The 12743-nt window shown below is 40.6% G+C and overlaps 1 protein-coding gene across 4 annotated transcripts in view; it reads left to right on the forward strand.

Annotated features, from left to right (window-relative positions):
* The window catches only part of herc1 (HECT and RLD domain containing E3 ubiquitin protein ligase family member 1), a 94853-nt gene that overhangs the window by 64420 nt on the left and 17690 nt on the right, over window positions 1-12743 (forward strand). For 2 of the 4 annotated variants that reach the window (XM_077712458.1, XM_077712460.1), the window contains exons 46-57: window positions 129-397; window positions 1684-1736; window positions 2824-3024; window positions 5384-5558; window positions 5666-5933; window positions 6196-6409; window positions 7941-8200; window positions 8583-8710; window positions 9522-9658; window positions 11406-11606; window positions 11909-12039; window positions 12128-12345. In XM_077712458.1, the coding sequence (XP_077568584.1) occupies window positions 129-397; window positions 1684-1736; window positions 2824-3024; window positions 5384-5558; window positions 5666-5933; window positions 6196-6409; window positions 7941-8200; window positions 8583-8710; window positions 9522-9658; window positions 11406-11606; window positions 11909-12039; window positions 12128-12345 (2255 nt within the window). The remainder of the gene's footprint in view (window positions 1-128; window positions 398-1683; window positions 1737-2823; window positions 3025-5383; window positions 5559-5665; window positions 5934-6195; window positions 6410-7940; window positions 8201-8582; window positions 8711-9521; window positions 9659-11405; window positions 11607-11908; window positions 12040-12127; window positions 12346-12743) is intronic. The other 2 variants (XM_077712459.1, XM_077712461.1) reach the window with 2 other exon arrangements.

Here is a 12743-nt window from a genome sequence, read left to right on the forward strand (position 1 = left end):
CTACAGCACTACACTGGCGCTAACAGTTGACCATACTATTCTATAAATTCTAAAATTATTATGCTGTTCTGTTACTTAAATATGTTTTAATGTCAATGTGTCTTTTTTTTCTTTTTTGATCATCACAGCATGTTTGTGAGACAGATGATCGTGATGAAATGGTGATATGTGAACTGTGCGAAGCAAATGTGGCCACCTTCAATCAACATATGAAGAAGAGCCATCCTGGTTGTGGTCGCAGTGCCAACAGGCAAGGCTACCGTAGCAACGGCTCCTATGTAGATGGCTGGTTTGGAGGGGAGTGTGGTAGTGGGAATCCCTACTACCTTCTTTGTGGTTCCTGTAGAGAGAAATACTTAGCCATCAAAAGCAAGGCTAAAGTTCCCAATACAGAAAGGTATGCACACATTTTATTAAGTCTTTTGAATCTTATATTGATGGTGGCCATAAAAAAAGATCTCTTGAATAATCAAAACCGTAGTTACCGATTCAATGGTTCAAATGAGAGTAAGTCTATATTAAATTATAAAGTACAAAATATAAAAACAACACACAAATCAACCAGACACAAAATGTTCATAATGAAGAAAAAAACATGTTTGCAGTCTATTAACCCCTGCAGTAACTATCATCTCATGCCAGCTGAATTTGCAAAGTATCATTTTATGGTACCAAGAGCCATGCTTACTTTGCTATAATTTTACTACAAAGCGAGAGCATAATAAGGGCTGCAGTTTGTCATGATCAAAGCCACCTTCTTGTGTTCTGTACACGCACCAAACATACTGAGCATAGATTTTGCCTGCGCGTGCAATTACCGGCATTGCCTGTAAATGTCTCAATCATCCTTAAACTGGTCTGTAATGAAGTGACCAAGAGTCCTAAATGTTCTCATTCAGCACATCGCAAGTTATTTGCCAGTTTTGATTTCAGAAATCAAAAGCCTTTATTGTCATCATACACAGCTGTGTAACAAAATTCGTGGTGCTACTTTGCGAGCGAGGGATTTGCGGATGTAGCCACGTTTCCGTGATGAGAATAATGTTACAGTTCCTTACAAAGCTGTTGGTAGCAATCTGAAGTTCCAACTGATCCATTTTGTGGGTGATGGATCTGGCATTGGTCAAAAAGATACTCGGAAGTGGTGTCCGGTGTGGTTGCTGCCTTAGCTTAGCAGCGAGGCCCGCCCGGCATCCGCCCTTTTGCTTTCTTTCCCTTCGCCGCCGCCGACGTACTCTGAGTGGGTTGACTATTCACGGAGATCCCGGAGGTCTCGAGATATCCTCGGGGATATCGTAGGTCCGTTGGTAGTCTGTTGTGATGGATATATTGCATCTCCTTCCGAGAGTAATTAAATGATTTTATATATATATATATATATATGTACATGTATTTGTATATATATATTTTTTTTTTTAATCTCTTTTTATAATTCTAAGCAGCCTTTTTTTTGTAGCTGAACAATTCCTACTTTAATCTCGTTCAATTTCATTGATGGTGATAAAATCAGAACCCAAAGCCTACAACTTCAGAGTTGTATGTGGCTCTATCCATCGTTCTGGCTTAAAATTGAGTCAGTTTGACATGGGTTTGACGTCCATTTCATTTTGACTGACAGCAGCTGAGTTACTGGCATTTATTGCTTTTGGTTTTTATTCACTATCATTCGGTTTTGTTTTTCAGACACAAGGGACAGGCTCCTGACCTCCTGGGAAAGCAAGACAGTGTCTATGAGGGTACAGTTCCCATTACGCTAATCACTCGAATATCGCGGTTTCAACTGTTGCGACTTCGCTGTGTGTGTGTGCGTGTATGTGTGTGTATGTGTGTGTATGCGTGTGTGTATGTATGTTTGCATGTATGCATACATGCATACGTGCAAACGTGCATACGTGCGTACGTGCGTACATGCATACAAGCATTAATTGGTGTTATACCGCACTCATCTTCAGTCAGGTAGATTTTCATCACTAGGTCAGAAATATCCACCGAATAGTGTTTTGGTTCTGATCACACATTGTACTCCGCAATGTTGCTGCTTGGCTGTTCACTTTGTAATAGGTCTCAGAATTTCCAGAAAGCTAAATTTGGTTTTCCTCGGTTTTCACAATAAATGTATTTTTCTCCACAATGGACTAAAATCAGGCCAACCACTTACCAAATATTATTATTCCAATCTATAATAGGTTATAGTAAAAAAAAAGTCCACTAAAGTGGCCCTTCAAGTGCTCCTGGTTTGTTGATGAGCTTTCTCATAACTTATAGCGGCCAAGTAAATCAAGCTTTAAGTGTGTTTTATGTTACTCCTTACATTTTATAATACATGGTGATAATGTCAAAAAATAAGTGATTGCACAAATCTAATTTTAGATTTTTTTTTAAAAATGTGGCGCTCAAATCTTGCTACCTTTTAAAATGCCAGTTAATGCATCTGGTAAAGATAACTTTATTCAGAAATTCTGGTTGTTATGCAACAACTATATTTGATAATTATGCCCAGTCTTTTGCTGTGCTAGCTACTACAGCAGGACAGGACCCTCACACGTTAGCAACAGAATACAAAACTATGGATCGCAATCTAGCAGCCTGTAAAAATCTGCAGATCATTCTGGTTTTGACAGTAACTTCTGCTTGGAGATTTGATTAAGTGGATGGAGCAAAGGCAGCTGAGAAAGGACTAATTTGGATCTACATTCATTTTAAGCCTTGATGGTCACTTATTTGATTTGTGTCAGAAATATATTTACTATCATTTTGATGTTACGTCCTGTACTATTTTATTGCACCTTTTAGTTCACTTTATTTTTTTTTTGTTACCCTCAGAGGACTGGGACATGATGGATGTGGATGAAGATGAGAAGCTAACAGGTGAAGAGGAATTTGAGCTTTTAGCTGGTCCATTAGGTCTGGGTGAACGTAGGACTGTCCCAGAGGCTGTGCAATTCCCTGATAGTGACCCCTTGGGAGCTTCTGCAGCCATGGTAACTGCCACCAATAGTATGGAGGAGACTCTAATGCAGATTGGTAAGTGTGTTCTTTGAGAAATACTGCAGTTTGCTTTTAATGATTTAGAATTAAGTATTATCTAAGATGCATGTACTATAAGTCAAATGAAACAAAAATCACACAGGACTAAAATACAAGTCTAATTTGGGGGAAAATGTACACCGAACACCATTAGGCCTCATAGACACTAATATTGCTTCAGGAACAAAAGAACAATTCAAAAGAATTTAGAACATTTTAAAATAATTTAGAACATTTTAAAATGATTTAGAACATTTCAAAATAATTTAAAACATTTGAAAATGATTTGGAACATTTCAAAATAATTTTGAAGATTTCCAAAGAATTTAGAACATTTCAAAATAATTTAATACAGTAGACACTTATAATACAAACTTAATCCATTCCAAGAATGGTAGAGCGTAACTTTTCTGAAGCACTCGCGTGGCACCTGGCGGTATGCCGAGGTACCAAAACAAGCCAGACGAGAGAGAAAAGTAAAGTGAGGACCTCGTATCAGGAAGATTCACTATAAATACAAAATGTTGCTTTAAAATCCTCATGTCCAGATGCGTGCCACATAGTCTTACACATCACAGTGTTATTGATAACAGAAGCTACTTGGTTATCTTTCTTCAACCTTTTTAGCATGCTCACAACATTTTAATTGCACCTTTGGATAATACCAGGCCAAATTTCATTAATTGTGTATGTCATGCAATTCAGACCATTTTCATGTCCTACACCACATCTTACATTTCTCATGCCCCCAAAAATGTGCCACCAACATTGTCTTGTCCTGTATTTTCATATTATATAGGTCACACCTTAGTATAAGTAATAGGGCTACCCAAACTATGAACAATTGATGAGTCCTAGTGTGGAAAAGACAGTAGGGTTCCGTAGAATCATTCTCCAGATTGTTTATATTGATTAGACTTTTGAGTATGTATTTGTACACCCGGCACCCAAGTGGTTAGCACTTCATCCTCACAGTTCTGAGATCAATGGTTCAATCCCAAGTTTAGATCTTCCTGTGTGGAGTTGGCATGTTGTCCCCGGGTTTGCGGGGGGTTTATTCGGCTACTCCGGTTTCCTTCTACATCCCAAAAACATTTACGGTTTGCTAGTTGAACACTGATTACTCAGATTACCCCTAGGTATGCGTGTGAGCATAGATGGTTCTCAATTTCTTTGTGCCCTGCGATTGACTGGCTACTAATTCAGGCTGTCCCCTGCCTGGTGCTCATAGTCGATTGGGGTAAGCTCCAACATCTACACAACCCATGTAAGGATAACCAGTATAGAAAATGGATGCATGAATAGTTCTGCACCCCGGCCTTTATGGAAGAGTGGTAAGAAAAAAAACCATATCTGAAAGATATGCATAAAAAGTCTTCTTTAAAAATGCCACATCCCACCTGGGAGACACATCAAAAATATGGAATAAGATGCTCTGAGTCTGCAAAAGACCTGAGACAGGCACGGAGATTTGTCTTCCAAACGGACCAAGAACCAAGACATAAAGCTAAATCCACAACGGAATGTTTCACAAATAAGCTTATCGAGGTGTTAGAATGGCCAAGTCAAAGTCCAGACATGAATCCAATCGAGAATCTGTGGGCAGAGCTGAAGATTGTGTATCATAAATTCTCTGCATCTAACCTAACTGAGCTTGAGCTGTTTTGCAAGTAAAAATTGGAAAGAATCTCAGTATATTGATGTGCGACACTGATAGAAACATACCCCAAGTGTCTTGCAGCTGGAATTGCAGCAAAGGTGGCGGTACATACTATTTTAAAAAAGGGGACTCGATAATATTGTGCGGCCTGCTTTTCATGGTTTTATTTGTTAATAAAGTTTAAAAGATCCAATGAATTATTTTACACGTGATTGTGTCCGGCAGCCTGGCAGATGAGTGAGTACCGCATTGGCCTCACAGCGCTGGGGTCCTGGTTTCAAATCCAGGTCGCTCCGTGTGGAGTTTGCATGTTTTCTCTGGGCCTGCGTGGGTTTTCTCCGGGTACTCCGGTTTCCTCCCATTCCAAAAACATGCATGGTAGGCTGATTGGACACTTTGAATTGTCCCTAGGTATGAGTGTGAGTGGTGATCCGTCTCCCCGTGCCGTGTGATCGGCTGGCCACCGATTCTGGGTTTCACCACCTCTGGGCCAGAGTCAGCTGGGATAGGCTCCAGGACATCCTGTTTTTGATGATTCTTGAATAAAAAATTATCTCTGTTTGAAGCGTGCAATGTGGAAAAAGGTTGAAAAGTTCAAGGGGGGGTCAATACTTCCGCAATGTACTGTCATTATATGAATGTATAAGTAATTGTATTTGTTATATTTATATTCTACTTTTTTTTTTTTTTTTGCAGGTTGTCAGATATCAGTAGATAAGAGTTCGTCAGGTAGGGTAACACTTGGGGAACAAGCAGCTGCTCTACAAAATCCCCATGACCGAGTGATGGCGTTGAGAAGGGTGACTTCTGCAGCGCAGGTTCTGCTTGCCAGGACCATGGTGATGAGAGCTCTGTCTCTTCTCTCTGTCAGGTAGTTTTTAGACACACAGGCAGAAGCCACTTTTTGTTTATTTTGCCTGACCCTTCTTTTTTGAGGGAAAATAAATTAATAAACCCCCCGACCTCTTTCCTCTCCAGTGGTTCAAGTTGCAGCCTTGCCGCTGGTTTGGAGTCACTTGGTTTAACAGATATCAGGACTCTGGTCAGGTTCATGTGCCTGGCTGCAGCGGGTCGAGCTGGACTGTCTACTGGTCCATTAGGAGGGCTTGGTCATGTTGAAAGGACACGTGGCACTACTAAGACCAGCAAACCAATTTCCAGTCTGGCTTATCTTAGCACAGCAGTCGGCTGCTTGGCCTCAAATAGTCCCAGTGCTGCCAAACTCCTGGTGCAGCTCTGCACTCAGGTATTCCATATTACGTTTCATTGCACAAATTTCAAATGAATGATAAACTGAAAAGCTTGACTTTTTTTTGCATTTTTTTAATATTCTTGATCCAATTTAAAGTGTAACATTATTGAATCTGCATTTATGTTTTGCACGACACAGAAATCTTAGTTCCACCCAATACACGATGCCGAAGTTATACTTTTTTAAATTTGCAGTCCTGCTGAATTTAGAAAAAAATAGAGGTGCCATTTTTTAAGACTTTATTTTTCATTTACAGAATCTGATTTCTGCTGCAACAGGCATGAATCTTACAACAGTGGACGATCCTGTCCAGAGGAAATTCCTACCCAGCTTCTTACGTGGTGTGGCGGAGGAGAACAAGCTTATTACCTCCCCTAACTTTGTTGTGACACAGGCCCTAGTAGCTCTCCTGGCAGATAAAGTGTCCAAACTCAGGCCTGCTTATGACAAAGCTGAAATGGAGAAAAGGGGTGTGTTGTCTTTACATACAAAGTGTATTTAATATTGACAACTGGTCATACTGTGAGTTCAATATGTATTTGAACACCCTGCTATACTGCTAGAAATCATTGGAGGAGTCCAAAATTTTCATCATCGGTGCATGTCCACTGTAAGAGATAATCTTGAAAGAAAAATCCAGAAATCACAATGTACCGTATTTTTACACCTATAGGATGCACCGACTGATAGGGCGCCGCCTCAGTTGCAGGTTTAGTTTTTTGTCAAAAGATGTGGACATCGGGGGACAGTGCCTCTGGATTGGCAGACTGGTGGTGGTTCTCCTTTTTAAAAAGGGGGACCGAAGGGTGTGTTCCAATTACCGGGAATCACACTCCTCAGCCAATGTATATTCTGGGGTACTGGAGAGGAGGGTCCGCCGGGAGGTCAAATCCGGAGGAGCAATGTGGTTTTCGTCCTGGCATTGGAGCATCCTCAGCAGGGTCCTTGAGGGAACATGGGAGTTCGCCCAACCAGTCTTCGTGTGCTTTGTGGACTTGGGGAAGACATTTGACCGTGTCTTGTGGGTGGTACTCCGGGAATTTGGGGTTCCAGAACCCGTGTTACGCGGTGTCCGGATCCTTTATAACCGTTGTCAGAGTCAGGTCCGCGTAGCCGGCAGTAAGCCGAATCCATTTCATTTGGGGGCTATATCACCGATTCTGTTCATCACTTTTAGTAACAGAATATCTAGGCGCAGCCGAGGCGTTGAGGGGGGCCGGTTTGGTGGCCTCCGTATTGCATCCCTGCTTTTTGCTGATGATGTGGTTCTGTTGGCTTCATCAGGCCGTAAACTTCAACTCTCGATGGAACGATTCGCAACCGAGTGTGAAGCGATCAAGATGAGAATCTGTACCTCCAAATCTGAGACCGTGGTCGTCAGTCGGAAAAAGGTGGCCTATCCTCTCCAGGTCAGGGATCAGGTCCTTCCCCAGGTGGACGAGTTTAAGTATCTTGGGGTCTTGTTCACGAGTGAAGGAAGAATAGAGCAGGAGATCGATAGGCGGATTGGGGTGGCTCTGCAGTGAACAAAACCAGTCACTCAAGCGGTGAGGCAAAACGCATCGACCGATTGGGTGCATCGACCATTTTAGACTTTTATGTGCGCCCTATAGGTGTGAAAATACAGTGTCTTTCGCAGGAGATATTCACCTACGATGAAAATTTCAAACCCCTCCCTTATTTCTAAGTGGGGAAACTTGCAAAATAGCAGTGAGCAAATACTTATTGATTGAACTCATTACATATTTACAATACGTTGAACAAATATATTTTATCAAGCATTTTTTGCCCTGTTCATTTTGGTTAAGGTGTATTGCATGCAATTATTTTATTGTCTTGAAAATGTTCATTTAAACAAAATCATTTCTGTCAGCTTGCCACCTTTTTCCACCCCAGTCAATTTAACTTTTAGTTTTTACATTCTTTGCATTTGTCTTGTTTTTCTTTTTTAACATTCCCTCACTCATGGGCGATCCTTGTCATCTTGTTTTCCATGTCTAGCAGGGCTAATTGCGCATTTGTATGCCCATCCTTCCCATAATCCCTCCGCTGTAGGCCCTCTAGAGCTGGCCAACGCTCTGGCAGCCTGCTGCCTGTCCTCCAGGCTTTCTTCACAACATCGACAGTGGGCTGCCCAGCAGCTAGTGCGCACACTAGCAGCCCATGACCGGGACAATCAAAGCAGGCCACAGACATTTGCCGATATGGCGGGCGACCTGCGAAAATGCTCTTTGATCAAGTTGGATGCTCATCAGAGTCGGGTGCGTTGCCAAGAGAATGCTTATTTGCTATATATGAGGAATTTGAGATTTGAGTAAAATTCTGATCAAATATTTACCTTGAGATACGAGACAAATTTTGAGATCCAAACATACGAGACAGCCAGGTGGGCGAGACGTAAGAGGCTGCTTATAATTTCAGCGGACTCTTTAGTCTTTCTCGCTGCATCTCCCTCGTGGAAAGATCTCTACTAACGATGGGCGGAGCATTGTGTTTTTTTTCTGTGTTTTTTGCATTAGTGCAGAATTAAGGGAAACAAATCGACATACAAGCTCGGTCCCGGAATGCGCACGAGCTCGTATCTCAAGATATGACTATTAGAACTACTATATTTGATAACATTTGTTTTGTTTTTTGATCTAGGTCCTTACTTGTTGCTGGTGCAAAAAGAAAAGTTTGTTGGCAACCAGTGGCAGCGATGGCACAGTCAGGGTATGGAATGTTACCAAAAGCCAGTATACCCTGCAGCAGACCTGTATCTTCAATAAGGAGTAAGACACAGAACCATTGCAAATCTCGAAACTACACATACTCTAGTACAGGGGTGCTCCAACTTTTTCCTCCAAGATCTACTTTTCAAAGAGTTAACCTTCCACAATCTACCTTCTTTTATAGACCACCGAAAAAGCTCAGCAATTGTTTATGTCGATATACATCGCATTAGAGTCTATCAACACGTTTGGGAGCGGTAGGTGACGGGATGAAAATCCACTTTTGATCTATGCTAAAGCAAGGCAAATTCATAAGATCCTAGCTAAGGAAACCGACAGGCGGGAGGGATCACAATGGTAGTCATGAAAGGGTTAGGGTTAGATTAGATTGCACGACAATAACACTTTGATCCGCTAATCTCCCAATAGTACCTTGGCGATCTACCGATAGATCCTTAGGTATCTACCGGTAGATCGCGATGTACGTAAGGACACCCCTGCTCTAGTACACTGAAGCGTCTGCTTGTTATCAACCCGGTTTTGTTTGTGGGGAAAACACATCCGTATAAATCTGGATTTACTGTCAAAATAAAAAATGTTTTTTCAATTTTTATCCCTTGAAATTATTAGGGTGGGGTGGTAGTGACATTGAATCAAGTGTGCTATGCCACATTTAGGGAAAGAGGAAATAAATCAGTTTATTTTCTTGTCCTACACAATTATTAATTATTTTCTTCTGATTGTGAATGATCACTCTTTAGATGAGGATGCTTTCCTCCAGATTGGTTGGATTTATTTTTGGCTTGATCATTCATATTGTCAAAAATATTAATAATTACGATTTTGTCTATTTTTAAAACTATTTTATCAGTGATGGTTCATCAGAGGAGGGCCAGACATGCTTGGGGTCACCCAGTGATGTTTGTTTATCTCCCCTGGCTTGGAGTGTGACTGGAAAATATATTGCATCTGCCATGGAGAAAATGGTCAACATCTGGCAAATAAATGGTAAACAATCTATCAGGTCTAAACATTTTTGAAATGAGATTTATTTATTCAACAAAATGTGTGTCTGCATTACTCGCTACAATTTATAAATGGTCTAATGCTTTCTGATTGTATCAAAGGAAAGAAGTTGCTGTCCAATTAAAATTATCCTTACATCAGCATCCATGCCTACAACACAAATATGTAGGGTAAATTACTTTAAATTGGCCACCATCTACAAACTGTAAAGTGCCCAACAAATCAATTACAATTAATTTTCTCAGCAAATATTTTATTATTTTTTAAATTTTAGAAATAGAAATTTTAAAAAAAGCCAGTTTTTGATGACATGTATTCTTAGTATGAACGGCTAATCTTAGCTCAAAGCTTTTTAGTCTATTATTCGTTTCTATATTAGTAGTGCACATTTTGGCTACATAATTTTCCAGTGCCAAATGAGGCTCTTGTTCATCCTTCTGCTTTGGGTATGTATATTTAAATTTATACATTTTAATAGGTTTTTGTCATAGTTATTTAATTATTAACAGCAAATTGGATTATGGTTGTCTATAAATATTACAACGATTAAAGCCCACGTATTATAATTTATGCATTGCCGTCTGTCCTTGAGGTTTTTAACTTGAACATATATCTGAAAAAGTATTTGCCCCCTTCCTGATTTCTGTTTTTTTTGCATATTCATCTCACACACACACACACACACACACACACACACACACACACACACACACACACACACACACACACACAGGTTTCATACAATCAAATCAATTTTCATATGAAGGAAAGAGAAAATGCAGTTTCTAAATGATGATTTTATTTACCAAGGCAGAAAAAAATTACCAACTTGTCTGGCCTTCTGTGAAAATGTAATTGCCCCTTTTGTTAAATCACAAAATGTGAAGGGATGTGTGAGAGAACTGGGAACAGTGGCAAACTTTCCTCGGAGTGGTCAGCCAGCTAAAATTATTCCAAGAGTGCCACATCCAGGAGGTCACAAAAAACCTAGCAAAACACCGAAAGAACAGGCCTCGCTGAAAACAACCTAGAAAAACACAGAACTACAAGCCTCGCTGCCTAAGTTAAGGTCAATGTTCATGACTCTACTAGAAGAAACACTGGCCAAAGCTGGCATCCATGGCAGAGTTCCAAGGTCAAGACCATTACTGTCTAAAAAGAATATAAGGCTCATCTTACATTTACCAAAAAACATATTGATCATCCTCCACACTTTTTTTGTAATGGATGATGTTCACCCTCTCCCAAGGGAGCGGTGTGGATAACACTGGCAGAAGTCAAAACAATTGAAAGTCCTCCGAATATTCCCAAGGGAGCGGTGTGTAGAATGTTGTGCGTAGTCCAGCTGGACAGATGAGGGACCTTCCCATTGTTTAGGCTAACTCAGGAGCGAGCATTTACACGGTTGCATGCAGATGTACTAAAAATGACTTTTTATTGTTAATAAGATAATTAAAGCAAAGCGTTCATCATTGCGTGCAAATATATAATAATGTAAGACTAATAACCCTAACAGTATTTTTTGTACAAATACCTACAGATGATGCATTTTTAACACTTAGATTTCTAGTAAATGAATCCCATCAATACATGTAACATGTTATTCACCTCTCCTGGGGTCCAGTACTTGCGACAGTCAAGATAAATGGTACATACCAAGATCTTACGAGCCACTTGTCACAGCCACATTTTTTTAGGTGTATGATTATGTATTGTTTCATCCTCAAAGGTGGTAAAGGTCTCTTGGATGTGCAGCCTCATTGGGTTTCAGCACTGGCTTGGCCTGATGACGAACCAGAATCTCTGTGGTCTGGCGAACCCACAGACATGCTTCTGGTGGGTCGAATGGATGGATCCCTAGGCCTTATTGAAGTATTGGATTCCTGCAGTATGCACCGCACTGAGCTGGAGCACTGCTACAGGAAAGATGGTATGGGGACCACTGACATTTTAAACTATTGCCCAAAGGGCCGCAGTGGGTGCAGGTTTTCATTCCAATCCATAAAGAGGACACCTTTTCACCAATCTGGTGATTTACAAGTGCAATCAACAGATTGGAATTAAATGGTTGCTGTTTTCTGCAGAAATATTATTGGTTAAAGTGTCTTTGCTGGATCGGTTGCAACAAAAACCTCCACCTACAGCGGCCCTCGAGTACCGGTGTGCCCGCCCCGGGGTTAGGCGAATTCTGTTTATTATTGGAAAAGGTGCATTTAGATTTTTTTTTTTCAGTGGCGGTGATGAACATTGCCTGGTACAGCGAAGACAGGCCTTTTGCAGTGGGCTACGCAGATGGCAAGCTACTGATTGGATCCAAAGAGCCCTTGGAACAAGGCGCCATTGTAGTCATTGATGCTCACAAGGTATACAAGTACCTGATCAGCCTGGAAAATGTTTACATGTCATTGCCAGTGTTGAATTATAAAACAAAATACAATATTTGTCTTTCAGGAATCAATCACTAATATGAAGTGGAGTCCTACAGGTCAAATCTTGATGACATGTGCGAAAGAAGAAACTGTGAAACTTTGGGCCAATCCTAACTCTCGTTCTGAACTGGGTGTGAACTGGAATTGTTTAATGAGTCTGAAACAACCCTCTTTGGTTAATGGTATCGCCTGGTGCAGCTTACCTGGATGTGGCCCAAAGCCCCTCAGCATGCTAGCAATGTGAGAAATTATTTCGAAGTTGTCTAAGACACTCCTAAAATGTTTAAAGTTTTGGTGGCGCATTACATCACTGTCTAGAGCTGGTGTGTCCAAACTATTCCGCAAAAGGCCACAGTGGGTGCAGGATTTAATTCCAACCAACTAAGGAGAAGGTGTAATATATTAAGGAACAATTTTTTTTTTTTTAAACTGTCCTTTTTTCAAAAATGTATTTATGACCTTCAAGCTAGTAACGTGTTGTGACATCCTTGGCAGCAATAACTGAATTCAACTGTATACAATTATTTCAAATGTGTACTATAATGGAGTACACTGCTATTTTGGATGATTTTCTAGTGAGAACTGGCTGGTTTAAGTCGCACCAGAGCAACTGAGTTGGATTTCAGTCCGGATTTTCT

This window comes from Stigmatopora nigra, chromosome 3, assembly GCF_051989575.1.
Source record: "Stigmatopora nigra isolate UIUO_SnigA chromosome 3, RoL_Snig_1.1, whole genome shotgun sequence".
In the NCBI taxonomy this organism is placed as follows: Eukaryota; Metazoa; Chordata; class Actinopteri; order Syngnathiformes; family Syngnathidae; genus Stigmatopora; species Stigmatopora nigra.